This window comes from Plecotus auritus (genome assembly GCF_963455305.1).
Source record: "Plecotus auritus genome assembly, chromosome: 2".
Classification (NCBI taxonomy): Eukaryota; Metazoa; Chordata; class Mammalia; order Chiroptera; family Vespertilionidae; genus Plecotus; species Plecotus auritus.
Window position 1 is genome coordinate 209063022 of NC_137771.1, and position 26785 is coordinate 209089806.

At 37.0% G+C, this 26785-nt stretch overlaps 1 protein-coding gene across 1 annotated transcript in view; it reads left to right on the forward strand.

Moving 5' to 3' along the window:
• The window catches only part of DHX36 (DEAH-box helicase 36), a 48589-nt gene that overhangs the window by 12639 nt on the left and 9165 nt on the right, over window positions 1–26785 (forward strand). Inside the window, exons 6-21 of the mRNA XM_080652140.1 lie at window positions 534–613; window positions 2646–2720; window positions 2836–3002; window positions 4177–4258; window positions 7576–7716; window positions 7984–8086; window positions 9076–9163; window positions 11617–11672; window positions 13739–13803; window positions 14986–15129; window positions 17976–18093; window positions 18752–18850; window positions 22663–22836; window positions 22981–23067; window positions 23975–24058; window positions 26607–26706. Of these exons, the coding sequence (XP_080508266.1) occupies window positions 534–613; window positions 2646–2720; window positions 2836–3002; window positions 4177–4258; window positions 7576–7716; window positions 7984–8086; window positions 9076–9163; window positions 11617–11672; window positions 13739–13803; window positions 14986–15129; window positions 17976–18093; window positions 18752–18850; window positions 22663–22836; window positions 22981–23067; window positions 23975–24058; window positions 26607–26706 (1663 nt within the window). The remainder of the gene's footprint in view (window positions 1–533; window positions 614–2645; window positions 2721–2835; window positions 3003–4176; window positions 4259–7575; window positions 7717–7983; window positions 8087–9075; window positions 9164–11616; window positions 11673–13738; window positions 13804–14985; window positions 15130–17975; window positions 18094–18751; window positions 18851–22662; window positions 22837–22980; window positions 23068–23974; window positions 24059–26606; window positions 26707–26785) is intronic.

Genomic DNA, 26785 nt, shown 5'->3' on the forward strand with positions numbered 1-26785 from the left:
ATGGAATTTGAGGGTAAATATATCCTGTCCTATATAATAAAAATCTAATATGCAAATCGACTGAACAGCTGAACAACCGGTCGCTATGATGCTTACTGACCCCCTGGGGGCAGATGCTCAACAACAGGAGCTGTTCCCAGCCCTCAGGCCCCAGGCTGGCCAAGGCGGGTGCCAGCAGGAGCCCCTGATAGCCCCGCTGGTCACTCCACAGATTGGCCCTGATCGCTGGCCAGGCCTAGGGACCCTACCTATGCACGATTTTCATGCACTGGGCCTCTAGTGTTAATATAAGTTTAGAGCAGGATTTCGTACTCTTTTAGGAAAGACAAAAAGAAAGGGAAGAAATAATGAGAGGGTGGCTGTAGAAAGGCACTTTGAAAATAGTGAAGAAAGAGCATTTGGCTTTGGAGAGCTTAAGAGAAAATGTAAATATAAGAGGCAAGTAAATATAACAACCTCAGATTTTCATGGATGGTTAGGATATTTATACTAAAGGAAAATCTCTTTGTAACTGTATTTTATTTTAATTAAAGGTTGCAGAGAGAGTGGCTGCAGAAAGGGCAGAAACTTGTGGCAGTGGTAATAGTACTGGATACCAAATTCGTCTCCAGAGGTAAAGAATGTTCACTTGTTTACAGGTATATTTTAGTTAAAATTTGAAGCTAGATATAATTTAGTTAAAATTAAAAAAGAACAGATTTTTCTCCATTTGAATGCCAATTATAACTATTAGAATTAACATTTAAAGTAACTGAAGCATAGGAGGCTTGCAACCCTCAGTCATTTTTGTAACCCACTTTGATATTTGGATTACCATTTTAATGTCTTTTATATTATGGAATGATTTGAAAAATAACTTATTTCCTGGACATACATTAGTAGATCATTGCTCCCCCTAAAAGGAGTTAGTGTCCTATATTTTGATACCATACCCAGCCCCTGACCTACTTTATTGATTTTGGTATCTGTAACCCCTATCCCACTGCATTATATTTTTTTAGTGTTTTTTTCCTAGAAATCAAGATTCCATTTATCTTTTTTAATTAACTGACTTTCCAATCACTGAACAAAAGTTTAGGTCCAAAGTAATGAGTCATTTTCTGAATGTCAGTGGTTATTTATGCCTTTAAAAAATAAATTAATTATTAACATTGTATCATGACAACAAAAACAATCCTATCTAATAAAAGAGTAATATGCAAATTGACCATACCTCCGCTATACCCACAAGCCACGCCCACAAGCCAATTGGGAGTGAATATGCAAATAAACCCAACCAAGATGGCTGTGGCCACAGAGAGCAGGAGGGAGGCTTGGGTTTCCCCAGCAATGGAGGAAGCCAAGCTTTCCACACACCCTGGCTGGCCCAGGCCTCCACTCCAGGCTACAAAGTTTCAATTATAGAAGATAAATAAATCCTAACAGAAATGGCCGCAGCCACGGAGCTGGAAAGAGCAGGAGGCTAGGGTTGCCCCCGGCAATGGAGGAAGCCAAGCTTTCCACACACCCTGGCCGGCCCAGACCTCTCTTAAGGCTACAAAATTTCAATTATAGACGATACATAAATCCCAACAAAAATGGCTGCCGCCATGAAGCGAGCAGAAGGCTTGGCTCCGCTCCAGGCTACAAAGTTTCAATTGTAGAAGATAAATAAATCCCAGATAGCAGGGCCTCCGCTTGGGTCGCCGGGGGGGTGTGGCCAGCCTGCAAACCACCACAGGCCCCTTACCCAGGCCACCCCACGCCCCAAGGGAACCCCCACCCTGATCCGGGACACCCTTCAGGGCAAACCAGCTGGCCTCCACCCATGCACCAGGCCTCTATCCTATCTAATAAAAGAGTAATATGCAGATTGACCATCACTCCAACACACAAGATGGCTGCCCCCATGTGGTCAAAGATCCTGCCCCATGTGGACACAAGATGGCCAGCAGGGGAGGGCAGTTGGCAGGGACCAGGCCTGCAAGGGAGGGCAGTTGGGGCGATCAAGCCTGTAGGGGAGGGCAGTTAGGAGTGACCAGGCCGGCAGAGGAAAGAAGTTGGGGGTGACTGGGCCTGCAGGGAAGGGCAGTTGGGGGGGGACCCAGGCCTGTAGGGCAGAGCAGTTGGGGGTTACCAGGCCTGCAGGGGAGGGCAGTTAGGGATGACCAGGCCTGCCGGGGAGGGCAGTTAGGAGTGACGAGGCCTGCAGGGGAGGGCAGTTAGGGGCAAACAGGCTGGCAGGGGAGCAGTTCGGCATCAATCAGGCTGGCAGGGGAGTGGTTAGGGGGTGATCAGGCTGACAGGCAGAAGCGGATAGGGGCAATCAGGAAGGCAGGCAGGTGAGCAGTTGGGAGCCAGCAGTCCTGGATTGTGAGAGGGATGTCCCAGATTGGAGAGGGTGCAGGCTGGGCTGAGGGACGCCCCCCCCCCCCCATGCACGAATTTTGTGCACCAGGCCTCTAGTGTATAATAAATTTGGATGTAGTATTTCTCATTACCCTAGCCTGGTAGGCGTTCCTGTAACTACAAAATTAAGTATGAAGATTTTCATTAAAACTATAAACCATCTTAAAATTGAAGATTTTCTTTTAGATGTTTGTGGTACTTAGTAATGTACTAGTAAAGAAAACCAAGAATTGTTAACTTGTGTCTTTTATTCACAGCCGGTTGCCAAGGAAACAGGGTTCTATCTTATACTGTACAACAGGAATCATTCTTCAGTGGCTTCAGTCAGACCCGTGAGTATATTTCAATTCAGGACATTTAATTAAATCCTATAAAAGATGTACTTATTAAGTAGGATGTTACTAATTGTTATACTGATTTACATACTGCACCACACTTCTGCTTCAGGCATTTGTCCAGTGTTAGTCATATTGTGCTTGATGAAATCCATGAGAGAAACCTGCAATCAGATGTTTTAATGACTGTAATTAAAGACCTTCTCAATTATCGACCTGACCTGAAAGTAATATTGATGAGTGCAACATTGAATGCGGAGAAATTCTCAGAATATTTTGGTGAGTAAAATTTATGATTATTACTTTGGGTAACTACCAGATAATTAAGGTGGCATCAATAAAATCAAACCACAAATCTGAATAAATTTATTAACATTTTATGATTCTTTTGTGGTTTTTATGTACTATTCACAGTCTAGAGTGGCAATTTGCAAATGACAATAATACTAGTGATTACTAGTCAGTGTGCCAGGTAGTATATATGGCACTTGGTCTTTATTAATTCTCATAATATTTTGTGAGGTAGGTGCTGTTTTTATTTTAAAGATGAGAAAGCCTCACCACAATTAAGTAGCTTATCCAAGGTTGCCTAATTAAGGAGGGTTGAGAGGATTTGAAATTAAATTTGACTAGCTGCAAAATATATTTTTTTAAGATTATTCCCCTGTCTCTTACTTTTAATTGGGGAAGGAGGAGAAAAGAGTGGGAGTTAAAATGGAATAGAGCTATATTTAATACATGTTCTTGTATTTAGCCTAGTTGACTCTCAAAGCCTGTATATTATGTCTTTTTTTTTTTAATGCAGTATCCAGAACTAACATTGAGTAACTTACTCAAATTTATGAAAATCAGAGGCAAAGTTGTGATACCCCTCAGATACTTTGACCTCTGCTGTATTGTTGACTTTTGCTTACAGTGTGTACTGTTTTGTTTGGTACAAAATATGAATAACATTTAGAAAACAGTTCTAAGAATCTTTTTTTTAAAAACTAATGATTCTAAAATAGTAACAGTTTAATATTTGATTAGGTCTTAACTACTTGTATCTTAATTCTGGGTGCCACGGAGCACTGCTTCATATATAGATTTAAATAAAACGGGTTCTAATGCAATATTCTGGCTAATGATGAAGGGAAAATAGACTTCTAACTAATGGGTTTTAAGTTCAATTTAAAATACTTTGTCCTTTGGTATTCTGCATTACTTTGTAGAACTGTGAGGTATATGGGGAAGGAGAGGAAAAGTTTAGTAGCACTAAAATGGTGTTGAGTGAAGGCTAGGCTACTGCCTTTTATTGAACTAGATATAGAAAATAGGATACAACTGTAAAACCTCAGGACCATTTCCTGAAGTTATAAAAAGTAATAGATTCATTTTCCTTTTTATAGTGTTCATTTATATTTTTAATATTTGAGTGAAGACTTATGTTGTTCTTGTTTTTTTACCATAATAGGTAACTGTCCAATGATACACATACCTGGTTTCACTTTTCCAGTTGTGGAGTATCTTTTGGAAGATATAATTGAAAAAATAAGGTAAGTAAATATTAGGAAATAAAAGAGATTTAAGAATGCTAACATGTTACCTTTTCTATCAAACTTTAATTCAGAAACTCACCCTTAACCACTTCCTTCTAAATCATAGTTAATGAATCCTTAAATCAGGGATTCCCACACTTGGTTGCACATTAAAGTCACCCTCAGCCTTTTGGAATCCAGATGCTGTGATCACACACCATTCCTTAATCACGTTACACAGTCTGGGCTGGCAGCTAGGCATCAGTATTTTTCAGAGATCCCTGGGCAGTGAACTTTGGAGCCTCTGTCTTTAGTGCTTGGACCTCACTCTGGTTTTCTCATTCTTCACGGGCTTCCGTCCCCTACCCTTTAAGTATGATTTTCTCCTCGGGTTCTCCATTAGCCTTTTCTCAGTCTGTTGTGATTCCTATGTGCAGTCCTATTTCCATGACCATACTTCTGTATTTTCACAGCTTTCTGAACTACAACTTCAAAGCTGAAGCTCTTCCTGAACTCTAAACTTGTTATCTAACTCTGCTCAGTAGCATTCCAGTACCACAGACACCTTGAACCTCACATTTTTAAATCCAAAATCATCTTACATTCCATTCCCACCATGCTTTCACCAAAACAATTATGCCTTTTAATGGTTACTAATGTTATCCTCCACCCAATTGTCTAAGCTACAAATCAAAAAAGCTAATATTTATCAAGGAGTTATGTAACTAGGGTAAGTTAACTGGTTTACTTGTTTAGTAACCAAATTACTCTTAAGTCATCCTGTATTCCTCCCCATACCCCACCCCTAGCACAAACCCTGAGAGCTTTTGCCTTGATCATACTTGTCTTCTCATTTTTGTTTCTTCTACTTAAGATCCATATTATCTCTCCTGTGCTAACATAATAGTTCCTCTTTTGGAACCATGATCTTCACTCTCAGAATTGCTGCCATTCTCTACCATGCCAGCCATTGGCCTTTCATTCATGACTTTTTGTGCTTGTTATATGTTATTTCCTCCTTTTAGACTTGATTTGCCACCTTCTCCATTCTTTCTCCTATAAACTATTGATTATGTAAAAATAAATTCCAGCTTCATTGCCCATTAAGCCATCTCTGATCCTCTCACAGAATGAGTTGTTTTCTAATCCAGGCTCCTGTAGCACTTTTATCATGTCCCTTAAAACCCTTACATTATCAGCATGTAAAGCGCCTCTTTATATTTGCCTTTTACAATAGATTTCAAAAGGTTCAAGGTCAAGGGTTTTGTCCTCTTCATTTCTGTAACTAGTGCATAGCACAGTGCCTTGACCTCTAGTAAACATCTGAATAAGTATAGGGACAGATGTAGAAACACTTGTGATGAGATTTTTCAAGATTCCACAGCTTACTTGTTAAATGAGAAAATGATTAGTGGGAAAGTGAGAAGATCCTACTGTCTATTTTATATGGAGAAAAGTCAGCAGAATTTTGTAGGCATTTAACAGATATTTTTTTAAACTTTATGTCTTGCACTGTGCCTTAGAGTTCTGAGAATAAAACAAGGCAAGATTTGGTAGAAACCTCACAGCTAATATTGAGGCAGAGAGACATGTACACTGTTAATATGAGGTATGATTGACCTGTTGTGAGAAAGTAGAGTGTGTCGGAAATTAGATTATATACAGCAGAGATAGGCTAGGTAAGTCAGAAAAGCAGTTAAATTCGGAGTAAGAAGGAGGGAAGTGTGTATGTCAGTGAGGGTAGAACATAATAAAAGTTATATATATATATATATATGTCTTCCATGCTCTGGTTTTATCATGTCCATAAATTTTTATACCTTTCCTCAATTCCACTTTCCACTATGTGTTCTGCTTCCTACCATAGCACATTTATCAATTGTTTTCTAAGAGAATAAAAGTCAACGCTTGACAATAATGATGAAAAACACAGTCTCAGGGATCAGTAATCTAAAATTACGTAAGGATGGATTGCTTTCTTAAGCTGTCTAGAAGGCAGGTTATATACAAGGAACTGTAGTTAAGGGGTCTCGAAGCAAAAGGATAGTATCGATTTGTAGAAGAGCTGCACTACAGGGAAGTAGGAGGGAAGGAAGTAGGGTGAGATGAGATGGAGGGTTGTGATCGGGCCCTTGGGGTGGGGGTTGAAGGTGTTCAAATTGCTGGGAAGGGAACCAACTATGGGTCCATCCTGCTGACTAGCACTAATCTCTGTCTCAGGTTGCCCTACTTCACGTTGGTGCCTCTATATGTATGGAAGACTTAGGGGGATCCTGGGTCACAGGTACTGAATAGGGAAGGGGATTAACACTTGGGGTGTCTGCTATGTGTCAGGCACTATGCTTTATCACTTTTTTGCTTTTATTCTTATGCCAGTACTGTTATCAAAGTATTAATCTTTTAAAATAAGGAAACTAGAAACCTGAAAGTTACACCTTGTTTAAAGTCACACAGCTAGTCAATGTCAGAGCAAGGACATCATTTCCATAATCTATCTGACTCACAAAAACAATGCTCCACACCCCCATTCTATCTAGAAGCTGTTCCCTAGGTGAACTCTGAGGGGATTTGGGGTTAAAAGTTTAGTTCGTTTTTCTTTGTCTTTCTCCACCTTCATGCTCTCAGAACCCACTTACAGTAAATAGTTGGGATTCTGGGGCAAACATGCCCTGCTTATAGCAGTCACTGCAGCATGGTGGAGTCATAGCATCATGCTGAACAGACGAGATTTGAATGCTGATTCTGGCTCTGCCATTAGCTATGTCTGTGGGCCTGAGCAGGACAAATAGTTCTCAAGCATGTGTCTGTACATTTATAGATACGCTATCTGAATCTCCTGGGGCACTAATTAAAATTCCTGGGTTAGCTAACCCCACCAACCAGACTTTAATTCAAATCGCAAGGTATAGGATTTCAGAATTACAATTTATACACTCTCTAGGGAATTCTTATGTGTACTCAGGTTTGGAAACCTATATGTAAAATATGAGTCTACTAATAGGCAACATTAACTATTAGTAATATTTTGGACTTAATGTTAACTTTTTTTTTAGCGCAAACTTAAAATTGAAGGTGAAAGTTACTCTAATTTTGATTGCTTAAAATGACCTAGAGGTGTATATACTTTGATAGAGAAGAATGATTTTCATCCAAAATGTCAGATTTTATGTTAATGAATACTTGCAAATAAATGGATATTTAACTAGTGTTCATTAGAAATTATAGTGAAATTACTTTTTAAAAATCTTTTTTAAAATCCTAAATATAAGCTGAATATTAGCTACGATCAGAGAGTTTTTAAAAAGTGAAGCTACTTAAGAATGTTTTTATTTTAGATATGTTCCAGAACAAAAAGAACACAGATCCCAGTTTAAGAGGGGTTTCATGCAAGGGCATGTAAATAGACAAGAGAAAGAAGAAAAAGAAGCAACCTATAAAGAACGTTGGCCAGATTATGTAAGGGAACTGCGGAAAAGGTAAGTTTATTCTATTTGGAACTCAGACTGAATTGACTAAAACAAAAAGCAGGAATTATCTTCTTGAATTTATACGTATTTAAGAAGATTATTATTATCTCATTTTCCACCTGAATACTGTGTTATAAACACTGTTATTTCCCCAGTAACTCTCTCCTATCATTCCCTCATTTGAAGGTTGAGTTAATATTTAGATTTTATAGAAAGTTAAACCTCAGGAAACTATATCATCAGGTATTTCATTATTTTTTTATTTAACTTTGATAGGTATTCTGCAAGTACTGTAGATGTTTTAGAAATGATGGATGATGATAAAGTTGATCTGAATTTGATTGCTGCCCTTATTCGCTACATTGTTTTGGAAGAAGAGGTTAGTTTTGTTTTCCTCAAGTGACTTAATTTTATTTTCAGATCAAGGCCATAAAAAAAGAAAATAAATTTCTTTAATGTTTTTTTAAGAAATTGATTTGAGAGAGAGTAACACTGATTTGTTATTCTACCCATTTATGCATTCATTGGTTGGTTGACTCTTGTATGTGCCCTGAGCGGGTATTAAACTTGCAATCTTGGTGCATCGGGACAACTCTCCAACCAACTGGGCTAGCTGGCCAGGGCCTCATAAATGCTTTTTAAAAATAGCTATGGATGCCCTAGCCCAGAGGTCGGCAAACTGCGGCTCCTGAGCCACATGCCCCTTGAGTGTGGCTCTTCCACAAAATACCATGGTCTGGGCGAGTCTATTTTGAAGAAGTGGCGTTAGAAGAAGTTTAAGTTTAAAAAATTTGGCTCTCAAAAGAAATTTCAATCGTACTGTTGATATTTGGCTCTGTTGACTAATGAGTTTGCCGACCACTGCCCTAGCCTGTTTTGCTCAGTGGATAGAGCGTCAGCCTGTGGACTGAAGGGTCCTGGGTATAATTCCGGGTTCAATCCCTGTCAAGGGCACATGCCTGGGTTACAGACTCGATCCCCAGTAGGAGGCGTGCAGGAGGCAGCTGATCAATGATTTTCTTTCATTGATGTTTCTATCTCTTTTTCCCTCTCCCTCTCTGAAATCAATAAAATATATTTAAAAATAAATAAAAATAACTTATGGAAGAAATTGCTTTTGACACCAGGAATGAGAATCTCAAAATGCCAACTGATTTAGATATTTGACCTATTGAAGAAAAGACTGAAGAAATGAAAAATCTGGTTTATAAATTCTATTTTTAAAAAGTGAGCTTGTATTCATTATTTATAATCAGTAACCAAAATTATCCTTAGGCAGTATAATTTTAATGAAGGCTAAAGTGCACAGATTTTTTTTGTGTATTTTGTTGTGTGATCATTTGTAATGATTATTTTCCTTCCATACAGGATGGTGCAATATTGGTCTTTCTACCAGGCTGGGACAATATCAGCACTTTACATGATCTCTTGATGTCACAAGTGATGTTTAAATCAGGTATTACTGAAATGTATTTTGCAATTCCAAGAGTGGTACTTGAATCATATGTAGCCTGGTTTTTGGATTATTTTGTGTTTGGTTGTTTTTTTTCTGAAATTGTAGGTGAAGATGGTGGGTATTTAGTGAAGTTCTTTGTGTGCTATTATAGGGAGAACATTTCACTTCTCCTAAATTTGCCTAATAAAATTGAGCCCTTAAAGAGAAAATGTTGGCATGTGAGTATGTAATCCCTTAGTCCACTGATTCTCATCTCTGACTATACAACAGTCAGCATGGCACTTACTTAGACTTCAGATACCTGACCCCCTACTCACCCCAAATCTAAGAAAGTGACCTGAAGTTTTAAAACTTTCTGAGATGATTTGATTCTTTAACAATATGATTTTAAGAGATATCACCTCTTCTGTCTTAGAGAAATGCAGGGGAACATTTTTCTCCTATAAAATTCAGTTACAGCATCTTCAGGTGTCATTTTTAACTTCAAATCAGTAAAATACAAAGCAAATTCTATTTAATGTGTAATTATGAATATAACTTTTAACTTTACTCTCTTGAAGTACTTTTGACATTTTTATTTTATAATACTAAAAAATATTTGGTCTAATTGTATTGGCTAAACTAGTAAAAGGTATATTTTTTATTCTTTGTTAAATCCTATTATGGTAGTGCCCTCAAAGTATTTTTTATAATTAAAATTATTTACTCTTCTCAAGTTAGAAAAATACTTTTATCTGATTACCATGACTTCTCTATGATGAAATACCACTTTTTCTTTTTCTTCTAAGTGGTAACATTTCTCTATAGAAAATTAGGCATGATTAAATTCTACGCTGAATTTTTTTTTTTAAAAAAAAACAATGGGAATTTTGGGGGGGAGGTGTTGAATTTTCCAACTTTGGCCTCTTTTTTCCCATAAACACTATGATCCACTTTTAGTTTTTAAAAATGCAGGGAAGATATATACCCAAATGTAATATTATTTCTGTGGGAATGGGGAAAGGGTGTGATATGCTAGATTATTATAATTGACTTCATTAACTTTTCTAATTTAAATTAATTCTCAAGAATGGAGGTATTAATTTATACTTTCACCACCAGCTCAATTTCTTTTAAAGGAAGTCTTTTAAAAGTTTAACAAGTATTTTTTTCTCAAATCATATTTTAAAATTTTATCCTTAATAATCAGTTATACACTGCTAGCCATTGTAAAGGGAGAAATTGGTCGTACTCATACTGACTGAAAAGTAAATCATGAAATTCAATTTATCAAATGCTTATCAACATTCTCATTCTTGTCATAAGAAATTTTGTTCCTGTTGACTACTTTGGTTTGTGATATCAGCTATATAAACTATTTTTATCCCAATTATACTGTCTTCAGCAAAATTGTTATTACTTCCATCATCCCTGACTGCTCTCTTTTTTTTTTTTTTTTACTTTGTAATGAAACATTTTAAACTTACAGAAAATTAGGAAAATCCTATAATGAATACCATATACAAATGACTTCAATGCAACAATTATTTTTTATGGTCTAATTTTTTCCTTTTTAAAGTAAATTGTGGCTATCATATGTTATCTCTAAATATATAAGCATGAATCTCTCAAAAATAAAGACGATTCTTTATAAATAACCTCAATGCCACTATCATGTCTAATCATTAACATCATTTAATAAATCAGTCTGTAATCAGGTTTTTCTATTTTGCCCCTATAATGTCTTTCAAGGTTAGCTTGTTCAAATTATAGAAAAAGTCAAACCAGATAAATCTTTGACTCTAGTTCTAGAACATCACTCCCATTCTCTCTTTTTTCATGTTGATGACTTATGGAAAAGACTAGGTCAACTCTGATTTGTCTGAATCTTCATGTTATCGTTTCATTTGATTCTTTCTGACCTGAGTTTTCTAAAAACAGGAAGTTATGTTTGAAGGCTTGGTTCAATTTGAGTTAAGTATTTTTGGTTTGAAATTTGATTGAATTAATGAAATTTATTTCATGTCACCAAAGTAATTTTAAAGCTTTTTTTTTAGCAAACCATTTGCTTGACAGCATTTTATTACTTTTTAAGTTCAGAAGGGTCACAGACAGTCTCTCTTTCGAATAACACCAGTTCTTTTCTGGTAGAAATATAGCTATCTTGATTCATTTGGGCACTGTTGCTAGAGATTTAAGTCAGTTTGCATTTTTTTTTTTTTGTAACCACAGCTAAATGTGAAAGATACTTTTGTTTCCTTAACAGTCACCCTCCTTTCCCCTCACTATACTGCAACAAACTTTCTATTAGCTGATAATCATGAATGAGCTTGAGCTATTTCATTTTGAAATTTAAAACATATGAATGTAATTTCTTAAAATTATGTTCCATATATGTCTGATGGAGCTTTTCTGCAACTATCTTAAAATTGAATTTTCTAAAAAGAAAAATTAATTTTCTTTTTAATTTTCAGACAAGTTTCTTATTATACCTTTACATTCACTGATGCCTACAGTTAACCAGACACAGGTATGTTAAATTTATTCACTGTCTTTCAAACTGAGGCACAGGTATGTTAAATTTATTCACTGTCTTTCAAACTGAGGCAATCTTAAAGGACTGCTTATTGTGCGTTTTGTTTTATATTTTTTATTTATTTTTTATTTTTTATTTTTTAAAATATATTTTATTGATATTTTACAGAGAGGAAGGGAGAGGGATAGAGAGCTAGAAACATCGATGAGAGAGAAACATCGATCAGCTGCCTCCTGCACACCTCCCACTGGGGATGTGCCCACAACCCAGGTACATGCCCTTGACCGGAATCTAACCCGGGACCTTTCAGTCCGCAGGCTGACGCTCTATCCACTGAGCCAAACCGGTTTCGGCTATATTTTTTATTTTTAAGGCATATTTTTAAACAGTAATCCATATAGAAATACTTCTTTGGGAACCTTTGCAAATGAATCTTCAGGAGATAACTTTACAAAAACATGAATTAGAGATGATAATCCACAAATCAAATTAGTTATGTCAACATTAGGGAAAAATTTAAAGATTGGTTTCACCAATAACTTGCTTGGCTTTTATGAATAAAAGGAAAAAGGTATGTGAATACCACTAAATATAAAGCAACCTAGAAATTAAATATCTTGGTATTTGAAAAATTTTTTAAGTATATTTTTTAAATATATTTTAAATATATTTTTTAAATATATATTTTTTAAATATATTTTTTAAATATATTTTATTGATTTTTTACAGACAGGAAGGGTGAGGGATAGAGAGTTAGAAACATCAATGAGAGAGAAACATCAATCAGCTGCCTCCTGCACACTCCCCATTGGGTATGTGCCCGCAACCAAGGTACATGCCCTTGACCGGAATTGAACCTGGGACCCTTGAGTCCGCAGGCCAACGCTCTATCCACTGAGCCAAACCGGTTAGGGCGATATTTGAAATTTTGATTTAACAGCATTAATATATTTATTTGTAGATGTGAGATTTCCTGTTTTGTCAATAATGTATTATTTTGGTTTTTATTATGGTTTTGAATATTTTGGCTTAGTCAGATTCAGAGATTTCTGTAGTTAGAATGAGCTCTGCATTCTCAAAGGCAAGATAATTTTCTGTATTGCCATGTTTGCAGGCCCTGGTGGGTCCCTTCTAGTTTTTCCACTCTCTCTAAGAAAATATGAAGACTTTTTTTTTTTTTTTTTTTTTTACTGAGACTCTTTTAATATCCTTTCTGCTGGTACCAGTCCTGAGTAAGGCTCAGCCAGTTGAATTAGTTATAGAGTGCTGCTAGATAAAGAAGAAAAGAGGAAAGAGAGAGAGCTCTTGATTCCAAAGGCTTAGATAGCAGAGTATAGAGTATTCAGTGTGGAGGCACTTCCATCTCTGACACCCTAACAGTCAATTTTTTACTCCTTTGCTAGAGAATATGTGACTAGCCTTGGAAACAGCATTTTCTCTATTACCACTGTTATACATGTAGGGATAAGTTTATGTATTTTTTTGCTTTATAGCCAAGTGGGACTTGGCTGCACGTCTTTTCATCAACTTGGTAGCTTTGTCGATGTTGCATTGTTGGTAGGATTCAGCATTTGAAGAGGATTCTGTTTTAATCCAATCTAATCTGAGAAGCTAGTTTACGAAGGTACACTCTGATGAGTTGGGCATCTGCTTGGCTATTTGTTGTCATTACGCATATATACCCAAGAATAATTCATAATTCTTATCCTTAAACCAAATTTTTCTCTCTCCCTTAAAAGCTTGACTACACAATACAATGTTTAACCAGTTTTTTGTTTAAAAAAACAATATATAAATTATTGTATTTCATTTAAAATCTTGTTTGTGATAAGGTTCTGACATCTGTGGGAGATTTAATTTGGTATACCTAAAGGGAGTTTTATGGTATTGAAAATGATGTATATCTTATAAATACAACTATAAATATCAGATTCATACATATGTCCACAGATAAACACAGTGCTAAAAATGAGTAGTATCTGAGGTAATTTCTCTAATTGTAAGAGTGATATATCAGAAATTCATGTACTTTTGGGGTTTTGATGTATTTTTTCTTACAGGTATTTAAAAGAACTCCTCCTGGTGTTCGGAAAATAGTAATTGCTACCAACATTGCGGAGACTAGGTAAATATTGTTTTAAATATCAACTGCTGGTGATAATATTAGTTTTAAGCCCCATAAATTATTTACATACCTTAATCTTTTTTCTCTACAAAATATTTGTAATTTCTTAAAAATAAATGTTTTAATTTAGTCATGGTAGTGGCATAGGTTTCTTTAGTTTTTGTTTGTTTTAACCTGTACTAATTTTTTAGCCTTCTTCAGAAACGGCCTTTTAAGTGTTGTATGGGTGTGTTGTTGTTGTTTTCAAAGCCTTCCTAAAAACCATGGGAGCTGATGTCAGTTTTGTTTCATTTGCCTTTTGTTGGTTGGGGATGGAATTGTTTGGTAATTGGGCAGTTAGTTATATATAGCCTTTAAAATGTATGTCTTGTCTTGGCAGGGGTCCTCAAACTTTTTAAACAGGGGCCAGTTCACTGTCCCTCAGACCGTTGGAGGGCCGGACTATAGTTAAAAAAAAAACAACTATGAACAAATTCCCATGCGCACTGTGGGCCCGGGACAAGTCGGCTGCTAAGCAGGACAGGCAGCGGCACCCGGCGGGCCGGATAAATGTCCTCGGCGGGCCGCATGTGGCCCGGGTGCCGTAGTTTGAGGACGCCTTGTTGAGGGTACTAATATACCGGTACAGCACTGAAGGTTGTTCTGTGAAAGCTGATACTACACCATGGCACTGGGAAGGGGTGGGGGACACAAAAACTAGGAACTAGCAGCCGTGGGCAAACTACGGCCCGCGGGCCGGATCCGGCTGTTCTATCTGGTTCTCTTGCTCTCCCCTCCGCTCCTTTACTTTGAATTTATATTAGTTCACACAAACACTCCATCCATGCTTTTGTTCCGGCCCTCCGGTCCACTTTAAGAACCCATTGTGGCCCTCAAGTCAAAAAGTTTGCCCACCCCTGAACTAAAGTCATCAGGAAAGCTATGAAGTTTGGCTGTGGGCAAGTAAGAATCTCTCATGAGATCTGCAGAATTGGCAGGACACTGCCACTGCAGGTGCTGAGGATGTCTACAATGAGGTGCTTGATCCCGTAACATTGGTAAATGTGGGAAGAGGGGTGAAAATCCTGAACTGCTAAATCAATGTGATCCAGTCGAAATGTTCTAAAATCTCTGTCTGTAGACCTGATGTAGATTAATGTGCTTTTTATGTGTTAATATTTTATATATCTGTTTTCCTAACAGCATTACCATAGATGATGTAGTTTATGTGATAGATGGAGGAAAAATAAAGGAAACACACTTTGACACACAGAACAACATCAGTACTATGTCTGCTGAGTGGGTTAGTAAAGCTAATGCCAAGCAAAGGAAAGGTCGAGCTGGAAGGTAAGATGGGACTTTGTCTGACGCCTTTAAACACAAACAAAAATGTTATGTAGCAAAATAAGGTTGCTAACACTTAAAAATATTTACTAGGAGAGTTACTTTCATATTTTTTAAAATACTGTAGCACATTTTTAAATGGAAAAGTTTTAATTATAATTTCTTTGGAATTCTTTTTTATGTTTTTTCTACCTCTTATTCTCAATACAGTTAATTAAAATTAATGTTCTTTATTATATTACCTATAATTTTATTTCTTTTTAAAAGTGTATATTACTAATGGTAACTACTAATACTATTTGAATGTCCTAATCACTTAATATATTAACTTAATTCTCAGCAGTGCCATGAGGTAGGTTATTATCTATTTCAAGGGTAAGGAAATTAAGGTACAAAGAAGTTGAAGAATCTGTTTAAAGTCACATGACTTTGTAAGATGGCAGACGCAGGACTTGAATTCAGGCAGCTGGTTCCACAGTCTGGCTCCTGATTCCTGTACTGTACAGCTGTACTGGTTCTGCACCATTAGTTACCAACGAAAACACCAAGAAAATCGCTTTCTCCCATTGATATAAATAGTAGTATAAGTAAAAGTATGTCTTAATGATAGGAAAATGACTTGCCATTAACAGAAATAATTGTACTTACTCTTGATTTTCATGCATTTTCCACAGCATTTTTACACTTTTACTCATGTGAGTGTAGAATCCTATCAAGTTGTAGAGAAGCATTTTATCTTTTACAGGCAGAATCTAAAGATTCCCCTTAGTGTTCAGATATTGGCTTAAGGAAGGAAATTAAAGTTGAAAGAAAACATTACAGACCATTTTTTTAAGTTTGTTATATATCTATAAAGCTCTGACATACTTGCAGATTGTCCCAATATAACTTGATTTCCAGGTAGTTCATTAGATTATGCAAAGTCATGGTTTAGTGTAAGAAATGTACCCTTCTAATCACTTATTAGAGGATAACTTGATTGGGGACCCAGCAAGACTGGGGTTTTTCCATGCAGACCTATCACCACTGGTTACTGATTTAAAAAGTATTCATTGTAGGGAATGGGTTTTGTCACACTTTTATATGAATAGCACATACAGTAGGCCTTAGGTTTGAACCAGGAAACAATTATGGAAATAAAATAAATGAAGTGTGTTACATTTTTATCTAACTCTTCATCCCCACTTTCCTAGCGTAGGTTAACTGTGGAATTACAATGTTTTAATTGATATGGAAAATAGTCGTTTGTAGGCTCCATAGATGTAAATTCCTCTAGCAAAGCCTAATTAGCTTGATAATTAATTTAAAGATCAGAGCAAACTATATTATGTGGTCCTGGGTGGAAGCACCCTTAGTTTTTGAGCACATGTTTTATACACTGAGTAGCCAGATTATTATGATCTCTGAATGCATAATGATCTGGCCACTCACTGTATATTCTATATAATAAAAGGCTAATATGCAAATTGTCCCCTTGACCAGCAGGCAGGCCGGCCAACTGCCCATGTCCCCTCCCCCTGGCCAGGCTGGCTGGACCCCACCCATGCACGAATTCATGCACCGGGCCTCTAATACACACACACACACACACACACACACACACACACACACACACACACACACGAGTGGCCAGATTATTATGCGTTCAGAGATCATAATAATCTGGCTACTCAGTGTATATAAAAGGCTGTGTCCATTCTTCCTTTCGACCAATAGCTATGACACACACTGACCACCAGGGGGCAGACGCTCAACTCAGGAGCTGCCTTGACATGCACTGGCCATTTAAAAATAAACGGCACCACGGATCTGGTGCCGACAAACCAACACTTGGCTTCCCCCAAGTGGGACATAGGCCCCGCCACCTCCCAGGAGCGAAACCCCACAAAATTGCAGCCAACACTGCCAAAGCCCCATGGCGCAAAATGCGGCCCACAGCCCAGCCCAACCTGGAAACAGTCACTGGGCGCTGGGTAATGACGTCATATAGCAACGCCCGACTTCCTCTCCCTAGCGACTAGCTTCCTTGGAGTTTCTTCAGCCCAGGAACCCAACTTGCTTTATAGCCAGGTGCAGATATTTTACAATTTAACCAAATGTTTGTGAAGCGTTTTCCTGTGCCTCATCTCATTTATCCTCACTGAAGTCCTGGAGTAGATAGATAGGAGACTCAGTAGAATTCTATTTTCTTTTCATTAGCAAGACAACGGGGATTTAGAAAGTTTAAAAACTTGATCCTACTGAAAAGAAGTAAAAAATGGTGGAACTTGAAAATGACTTTAGGTTTTTTCACTGAGCAAAATATAGTCAAACACTGCTGCAGTTAAATATTTACCCTTTGTTCTCCTTGAGTGATCTACAATAATAATCTGCTTCGTGTTGATATTTACTGCTGTGTTGCTGACAATTACCTGAAAGAGAAGTTGGGCTGGAAAAAGTTTAGCTAAATCAGAAAGCAGGCCTAATTAAGCAAGTTTATCTCTATATATAAAAGGCTAAGTTGATTCATGCATGTGCAATACATATAAAGCTCTCTCTGGCGCCAGTCGCACGTGTGTGTTTCAATCAGTCATTGTCTATCGTGAATTTGGTTGACACTTTTATTATAGAGAAAGGGCAAATAGCGATATTAAAATATTTCTTCTAATTAATTTCCTTTCAATGTGCACTAATCCCTGTACTGGGACACTAGTATATGATAAGTAAAAGTGAAATAATAATTAGTTATGGTGTGGCTTGTAAGAAATAGATAATTGGCTACGTTTCCTGCCTATTCTTTTCTCTGGAGTTCTAAAATGTCACTGATAAATGATTCCTCCCTGGCACCCCCCCTCCCCTTTTTTTTGAAGAGTTCAGCCTGGTCATTGCTATCATCTGTATAATGGTCTTAGAGCAAGCCTTCTAGATGACTATCAACTGCCAGAAATCTTGAGAACTCCTTTGGAAGAACTTTGTTTACAAATAAAGGTAAATTAGGTGGGTGGTTAAAAAGCTAAATGGGGGTGGGGTTCTAATTTTTATCACGAGTTTGTTTCCTGTGTGTGTTAGTAAACTATGTTTATAAGCTCCCTTCAAATGCTTATTTAAAAGTTTTTCATCATTTACTACTCTGGAGCCAAAGAACCTGTGTTGGAATCCCACCACCCCTCTCACAAGCCAGTGTTGTTACATTGGACAACTTACTTAAATTCACATAAAACTCTTAATGGCACATAGTTAAGTGTTCAGTAAATATTAGCTACTGTTATTCCATCTTAAGATTTTTATTCCTCTTTATAAACTAGTTACCCCTTTTCCCAGTATTTTACATATTTTCATAAAGTTAACTTTATTTTGAAAATAAGATAATCAACTTGTTAATTGGTAATCAACTTGTTAGTTGAGATTTTAACCAACTACTTTTCTCATTAATAAGAATTGGTGGTTGATAGAAAGCAGCATATCAGCCTTTAAGCATGTTTTTATGGAATCACAAATGTAATTTTAACTTACTCTAGTAGAAACACTAACTTGAAAATAATGTTTAGGTTTGATACTCTACTTGAATGAGTGACACAGGCAGGACTACTAGTAAACTGTTATGTCAATATATGATACATGTTTAATTATATCTGTCTTCCCCCAGATCTTAAGGCTAGGTGGAATTGCTCATTTTCTGAGTAGGTTAATGGACCCACCATCAAATGAAGCAGTGTCACTCTCCATAAAACACCTGATGGAACTGGTAAATCTGATTTTTCTTTTTAATTGTAACTTAGATGTAGAGTGTTAGAGTATGTAAGCCAGCTAATTATATATTTACTCGCATTACTGCAGAGTATACCAGTGAATGTGCAATGCCAATTTTATACACTATTTGACTATTCACCTGAGTGTATGAAATGAGAGTTGGAAAGTTAAAAAATGATACCTTTATGATATTTTATAATGCTGGCTCCTTTCCACACAATTTTTTTCACTGTAGGCTTGATTTAAAATTACATACAATTTTAAAATCTTTGAATTCTTGGTCTTTGTTTGTATTCTTGAAATGAATTTGGTTGTTTTATTCTATTCTTTCTGATTACTATTGTGATTTTTAGTGCTTTTGTCAAATCTAAGTAACTTAATTATAGTATGGACATTTTATTAAGGCAATACTTGTATTTTTTTTTTAATTTAATAAATCTTTATTATTCAGATTATTACAATTGTTTCTCCTTTTTCCCCCCATAGCTCCCCTCCACCCGGTTCCCACCCCACCCTTTGCCCTTACCTCCCCCCACACTGTCCTCATCCATAGGTGTACGATTTTTGTCTAGTCTCTTCCTGCATCCCCATACCCCTTTCCCCCTGAGAATTATCAGTCCACTCCCTTTCTATGCCCCTGATTCTATTATATTCACCAGTTTATTCTGTTCCTCAGAGTTTTAATTCACTTGATTTTTAGGTTCACTTGTTGATAGATATGTATTTGTTGTTCATCATTTTTCTCTTTACTTTTTTCTTCTTCCTCTTAAAGAATACCTTTCAGCATTTCATATAATACTGGTTTGGCGGTGATGAACTCCTTTAGCTTTTTCTTATCTGTGAAGCTCTTTATCTGACCTTCCATTCTGAATAATAGCTTTGCTGGGTAGAGTAGTCTTGGTTGTAGGTTCTTGCTTTTCATCTCTTTGAATATTTCTTGCCACTCCCGTCTGGCCTGCATAGTTTCTGTTGAGAAATCAGCTGACAATTGTATGGGTGCTCCCTTGTAGGTAATTAACTGTTTTTCTCTTGCTGCTTTTAATATTCTCTCTTTGTCTTTGCTCTTGGCATTTTAATTATGATGTGTCTTGGTGTGGTCCTCTTTGGATTCCTTTTGTTTGGGTTCTGTGCGCTTCCTGGACTTGTAAGTCTATTTCTTTCACCAGGTGGGAGAAGTTTTCTGTCATTATTGCTTCCAATAGGTTTTCAGTATCTTGCTCTCTCTCTTCTTCTGGCACCCCCATAATTCTGATGTTGGTACACTTGAAGTTGTCCCAGAGGCTTCTTACACTATCTTCAAATTTTTGGATTCTTTTTTCTTTTTGCTTTTTCGGTTGAGTGTTTTTTGCTTCTTTGTATTTCAAATCTTTGACTTGATTCTTGCGTTCCTCTAGTCTGCTGTTAGGTCTCTGTATAATATTTTTTATTTCAGTCAGTGTATGTTTAATTTCTAGTTGGTCCTTTTTCATATCTTCAAGGGTCTCATTGTATTTATCGGCCTTTTCTAGGATATTCTTGAAAAGCCTTATAACCGTGGTTTTGAATTCTATATCCAGTCGTTTGTTTTCCTCTATTTCTTTCGTTTGTGATCTGTTTCTTTGTCTCTCCATTTTTCACTGCTTCCCTGAGTTGGTAGGGTAGCTTTGTGTGCTAGGTTTCCTATATGGCCCAGTGGGTCGGCCTCCCCAGTTAACCTGAGGTGGACACTCTTGGTGCACCCCTTTGTGGACTGTGTGTACAGCCTTGTTGTACTTAAGTCTTGATTGTTGTTGGTATCACTGGGAGGAATAGACCTCCAGGCCAGTTGGCTGTGAGGATCAGCTGTGTCTATGTTGGGAGAAGTTCGGTGCTGGAGACAGCCTTATAGGATTAGCCTTGCCAGATTGCAAAAGCCTCTGTGCTCAGCTTGGAAGGGGTGGAGTCTCAGGGCGGAGCAGACAATCTTGGCTTCCCGTCAGCCCTGCCCTTGCGCGCGCGCGTGAGTCTCCAGACCTCTGTCTTCCGCGGTTCCCGAGTTTTCGCCTGACAGTCCAGATTCCCCCTGTAAGAGCGTGGGTCCCCAGGGGCTCGCCCGGAACTGTGGTTCAGTGCAGTTGGAACTGGGGTTCAGTGCAGTCAGGAGCTTCCGACTCCCTTCCGCTAGGGATAGCCTGTGGTAACCTTTTCAGTCAGTCTTTGTGCGCACTCGTGCCTCCAGACCCCTGCTGCCGCGACTCCCCTGAGTCTCCGAGTCTCCGTGTGCCTTTCTCTCTACCTGACAGTCCAAACTCCCCCTGTATGAGCCTGGGTCCACAGGGTTTCGCCCAGAACTGAGGTTCAGTGCAGTCGGAACTGGGGTTCAGTGCAGTCGGGGGCTTCCTTCCCCCTCCCGCCAGAGAAAGCCAGCCAGGCACTCAGCCGCCCTTCCTCTTTGCGCGCGCGTGTCTCTGTACCTCAGCCCTTTGCCACTCCTCCGTGAGCTTTCCTCTTTCCTTCTAGTTGTAGAATTTCCACTCAGCCAGCTTTCCTGTGGTTCTGGATGGTGTCCGTTCTGTCTTTTAGTTGTAGTTTTGAAATTGTTTTGCGGGGCAGCAGTTTAGGTGCTTACCTATGCCGCCATCTTGGTTTCTCCTCAACACTTGTATTTTTGAAGAAATACTAACAGGTGGCTTTTCTCCAAAATATCATGTTTCCCAGCTGTCATTTTATTCTTACCGATTTTTCCCCTTAGTATTTTTTTTTTTTTTAATGAAGTCAGTATTTTGAGAAACTAAGTTTCTGTGTCTTAGTCAAGTGACTGTTTAGTTGGTAGCCATCTGTGCAGGATCATGTTGAGAAGCACAGAACTAGCTGTGAGGTAGTGCCTACAGCGATGAGAAAGGGACTGTGAGTGCCCACAACGGAGAGAACAAAGTTAGAGCTGTGCTGCCCAGTACAGTAGCCACTAGCCCAGCCTTGGGCAAACTACGGCCTGCGGGCCGGATCCGGCTGTTCTATCCGGTTCTCTTGCTCTCCCCTCTGCTCCTTTACTTTGAATTTATATTAGTTCACACAAACACTCCATCCATGCTTTTGTTCCGGCCCTCCTGTCCAGTTTAAGAACACATTGTGGCCCTCGAGTCAAAAAGTTTGCCCACCTCTGCACTAGCCTCATGGATTCAGTGCACAGGAGTAGAACATTTCTATTACTGCTACAAGTTCTGTTGATTGGTGCTGAGTTAGAGGATGCCAAAGTATATTTTACATACTTCAGTTTTATTTAAGCCATCTGTGCAGAATCTTTTGAGAATTTGGCCCATATTAACACATTGCAATACCTTTTAATTACTCAAATTTTATATTTGAGTAATAAGTTAAGTGGAAAAGCATTGTATATTATCTAACCATCTTTGTTGGAATGTAGGTTAGATTTAGTGAGGTTACTGGCATTTTAGGAAGTAGTACAGTTTTACTAGTGGCCTCTCTCCCCTTCAAGCTTTTATCTAATAGAATACAGCTGGAGAGCTGAGTGCTGCTTAGAATCATCTTATTAGGGTAGAGATGGACGGCCAAAGGCAGCAACACTTAAAGCCTGAGCAGGGTGAATCCCCTCTCCCAACTGAATTTAAGAGCTGATCGTGACATAATCATTTGCAGAGAACAAAATCTTAAAAAGGCCAGCTAATTCATGTCAGCAGTGGGGTCTGGAGCCCACGTTTTTAAAAAACTTGACTGTGAATTATAGCATTCCCATGTAAGAGGGGCCTCTTTTTTTCTAAGCAAACTAAAATTAGGTTTGACTGTGATGCTTTAGAATGTCTGTTTTAAACATAAACCCTTACTTTACAGAATGCTTTGGATAAACAAGAAGCATTGACACCTCTTGGAGTCCACTTAGCACGATTACCAGTTGAGCCACACATTGGAAAAATGATTCTTTTCGGGGCTCTGTTCTGTTGCTTAGACCCAGTCCTCACCATTGCTGCTAGTCTCAGCTTCAAGGATCCCTTTGTCATTCCATTGGTAAGAAAGACACAACGGAAAGGCTAGGCATTTTTATGCAAACGTAATTGTTGCTTAGGTACAATTTTTCACTCGCTTTTTATTAGTATGCTCTATTATATACTGTCAGAGCCATTTAAATTGCCTTCCTCTGTATTTTTTAAGGGGAAAGAAAAGGTTGCAGATGCCAGAAGAAAGGAATTGGCAAAGGATTCTAAAAGTGACCACCTGACAGTTGTGAATGCATTTGAGGTAAAAAATAACTTGTGACAGTTTATTCAAGAGAAAAGCTGATAATAGAACCATATTTAACTTTTTCAAATCTATATTATCATAGGTATTAGGAATAAATTGCTGAGAATGTTTAAAATTAGGTGAACATTTGAAAAAAATTTAACCTCATTTATCAGTGTATGTTCCTGTTTTGATCACAATTGAACAAGTGAATAATTTATTTTAAAATTTTATTTGATATTCACTTGTATCTATCTTATTGACATTTATGACAGATCTCTTTCTGATCATTAATAAATTAAACCTGTGTTCCGATTTAACATTTTGATAGAGTATCTTAATCATGTACGTTATTCAGAATATAGACATTTTCTGCTCCCAAATGCCAGTCTTAGCTGAAGATAAACATTTATCACCCATCTTTTCAAAAATTTAAATGTTATGTGGTATATAGAGATAGCAACTTCTAGAGTCAGTTTTGTACTGCATAGCATGGGAATATTCTTTTTTTGCCTTTGAGCTCATTCAGTATTACTTCCCTTTTTCCCCATCTTTCCTCCTCTAGCTAAAAAATAAATTTTATATTTGTGAAATTGAAAAATATTTGATAGCATTGAAGTTTGTTGAACACTGCTCATTTTGTTAACTTCATTATGTGCAGTATGATGCCAGTTTATATGAAATGCACAATGTATTACTATATAACTTATTAGTAGAAAGGTCTGGAAATTCAGTGGCGGTTATCTCTTAACAATTAAGATCATGGGAAGGTTTTTGTTTTTCTTTAGTTTTATAAATTTCAAAATTCTTTGACCTTTTTATAGAGAGAACATCAATAGAAGATTATTACCAAAATAAAGACAGACAAGTAGGCAGTCTTTGCTTTGGGGAATGATATAGTTTACTTTATTTCTTTGCATCATAGGGCTGGGAAGAAGCTAGACGACGTGGTTTCAGATACGAAAAAGACTATTGCTGGGAATATTTTCTGTCTTCAAGCACACTGCAGGTAATGGTGAATGTTTTGAAGTGATTCTCATTTATATTAGAGAATATATGAATGCATTTTGTACAGTTAGATTGGTAGCAAAAGGTTATTGTGTGAATTTGTCTAATGAAATTGAGTCATTATACAAAACCTTTATTAAAGCAAATGCAACAAAACAATAAAAGATGTATAATATAGTAAACTACTAATGGTTAAGGAAAGCTACAGGAATCTGAAGTATAGCAAGAAAACACAGTAGGGCTCAGTTACTGTTCCTGTACCCACCTTCTAGTTGACATTTTGATGGTTCAGCCTGAAAATTTTTACTTAATACTCCTAAAACCTATTTTTAATATCAAATAGGTTATCTTTAACTTTTAGGTAGGTATCTTTATCTTTAACTGATTTAGTGTAGTGAGAAAACACTGGGCAGTAGGCATTTGTGAAACAGAAGAAAGTTAACAATACATAGGGCAGATGCTCTATAAGGAAGAAGTGATCTCAAAACAGTAAGAATAGGAATGTCCTCACCTTTCCCCATCACGAATACACTTCAGCTGTGTGACATGAACCCTGGACTGGACATTGAACAATTCTATAAGTGGGTAAAAGAATCAGGAATCTAGCATATTTAATCAAAACTGCCAAGGCATCAACAAAATGAAAAGAAGGATCATGGCTATACCCTTACTTATAACTGTTTCCTATGGGACAGTTTAAGAATATGCATTCAATAAAACAAAAATAAGAAAGGAAACCAATAGAATAAAAAGACTGCCGGGCTAAGAAGAAAAATTAAAGACCAAAAGAATCACAATAAACAAAATATACATCCCTTTAAAGCAAATTATTGCCATAGAAGAAAGGCTTGAGATAATCATAGTTTATAAATGCAGCAGCAAAAGGAAAACATTAAAGTAATAAGTAAAAAACTTATAGACAGGAAGACAGGACTAATCCATCGTGAAAATAATAGATGTCTAAACATAGAAAATTCAAGTGTAATTAAGTATGTATTTGAGAAATGTGTAAGAACATTTTCCTGGAAAAAAAAAAAAAAAGAAATGAACCACAAGTATGGAAAGTTGGCTGAACCCAAGTGTTATTTGAGAATATTGTATTCAGTCAAGATACTGAAATCTGAAGACAAAGGATAGACATTCAAGAAAGCACTTGAAGTACTGTACCCATGAGCTTGAGCTGTCCTTGAAAAATCCATTGAAAATGAAATGCTGCCTTTTGAGGGATGAATAAAAAAGAATTCAGTAATGAAGAATGCATGCTAAATCAGCTGTTGGTGTACACTGAAATTACGTAAATATACAAGTTCAAAATAAAAATGTAAAGATCATTATCCTGAACAATAAAAAATAATGGTAATAAAACTCAGGAGGTAACCGAGAGTCAGTTATAAGAAAAATTAAGATGGAAAACTAAAGTCACACACAGTTCATAAAAGGAAGATACACTTAAATATGACCAAGTTTATGTTTCATAGTCTCTTATTTTAAGATTGCAAGGATACCTTATTAAATATCTCATGATTATAAAATTGTAAAATTCATCTAGTCCAGTGTCATTTCTATTTAACTTTTAAAAAATTGATCTAGAATTAATTTTAATACTTTTATAAAACAGCTTCTATACTGTTATCCCATTGTTAGGATAGTATTTCTGTCTAATTCTTCTGTCAGTGTACATAAGTGTCTGCAGTATTATTTCTTAATGAATGATCTTTCTGACAGTATTGAGTTTAGGGCAGTGGTCAGCAAACTCATTAGTCAACAGAGCCAAATATCAACAGTACAACGATTGAAATTTCTTTGGAGAGCCAAATTTTTTGAACTTAAACTTCTTCTAACGCCACTTCTTCAAAACAGACTTGCCCAGGCCGTGGTATTTTGTGGAAGAGCCACACTCAAGGGGCCAAAGAGCCGAATGTGGCTTGCGAGGCGCAGTTTGCCGACCACTGGTTTAGGGAATTCATTTCTACTTTTCAGTATTACTTGAATGCTTTATAATGAGCCGTGCATCATTTTTACCCAAATAATTATTTTTCTTAAAAAAAAAAAAAAGACCTTAAGTTTTTGTGCCAATAAGCAACAGTACTTAATTCTCAATAGTAGAAATATGGATGGATGTTGGAAATATACTTTTCTCTATTTCTTTCAAATTATGGGCTGGAGAACAACTTGGAAGACTATATTAGTCTTTTTGCAAAATGGAGTAATCCTTAAATATCAGTACTTATATCCTACAATAGGCAAATCTTTTCTGTAAAAGATCAGATGATAACTATTGCAGGCTTACAAACCATATGGTCTCCTTTGCAACCACTCATCTCTGCCATTATAGTGCAGAGCAACCACTGATAATATGTAGATGAATGGGTGGATTCTATTGACAAAAACAGGTTTTTATAATATAGTTTACCAATCCCTGCTCTGAAACATCACATTTTGCAGTATTTTATAAAGCAGAGAAAGCTTATACTAAGTTTATTTATAAGTGTATGTTTTATAACCCCCTGTCAGTCTGAGAAAGGTTTTCTAGTTCTCTTGTTCTCTAGATGCTGCATAACATGAAAGGGCAGTTTGCTGAGCATCTTCTTGGAGCTGGATTTGTAAGCAGTAGAAGTCCTAAAGATCCAAAATCCAATATAAATTCAGGTAAAGCAGAAAACATTGTAAATAACTTGCTGCTATTGTCCATTGGTATCAGTATTTTACACATTTTTCTCTACCTTCC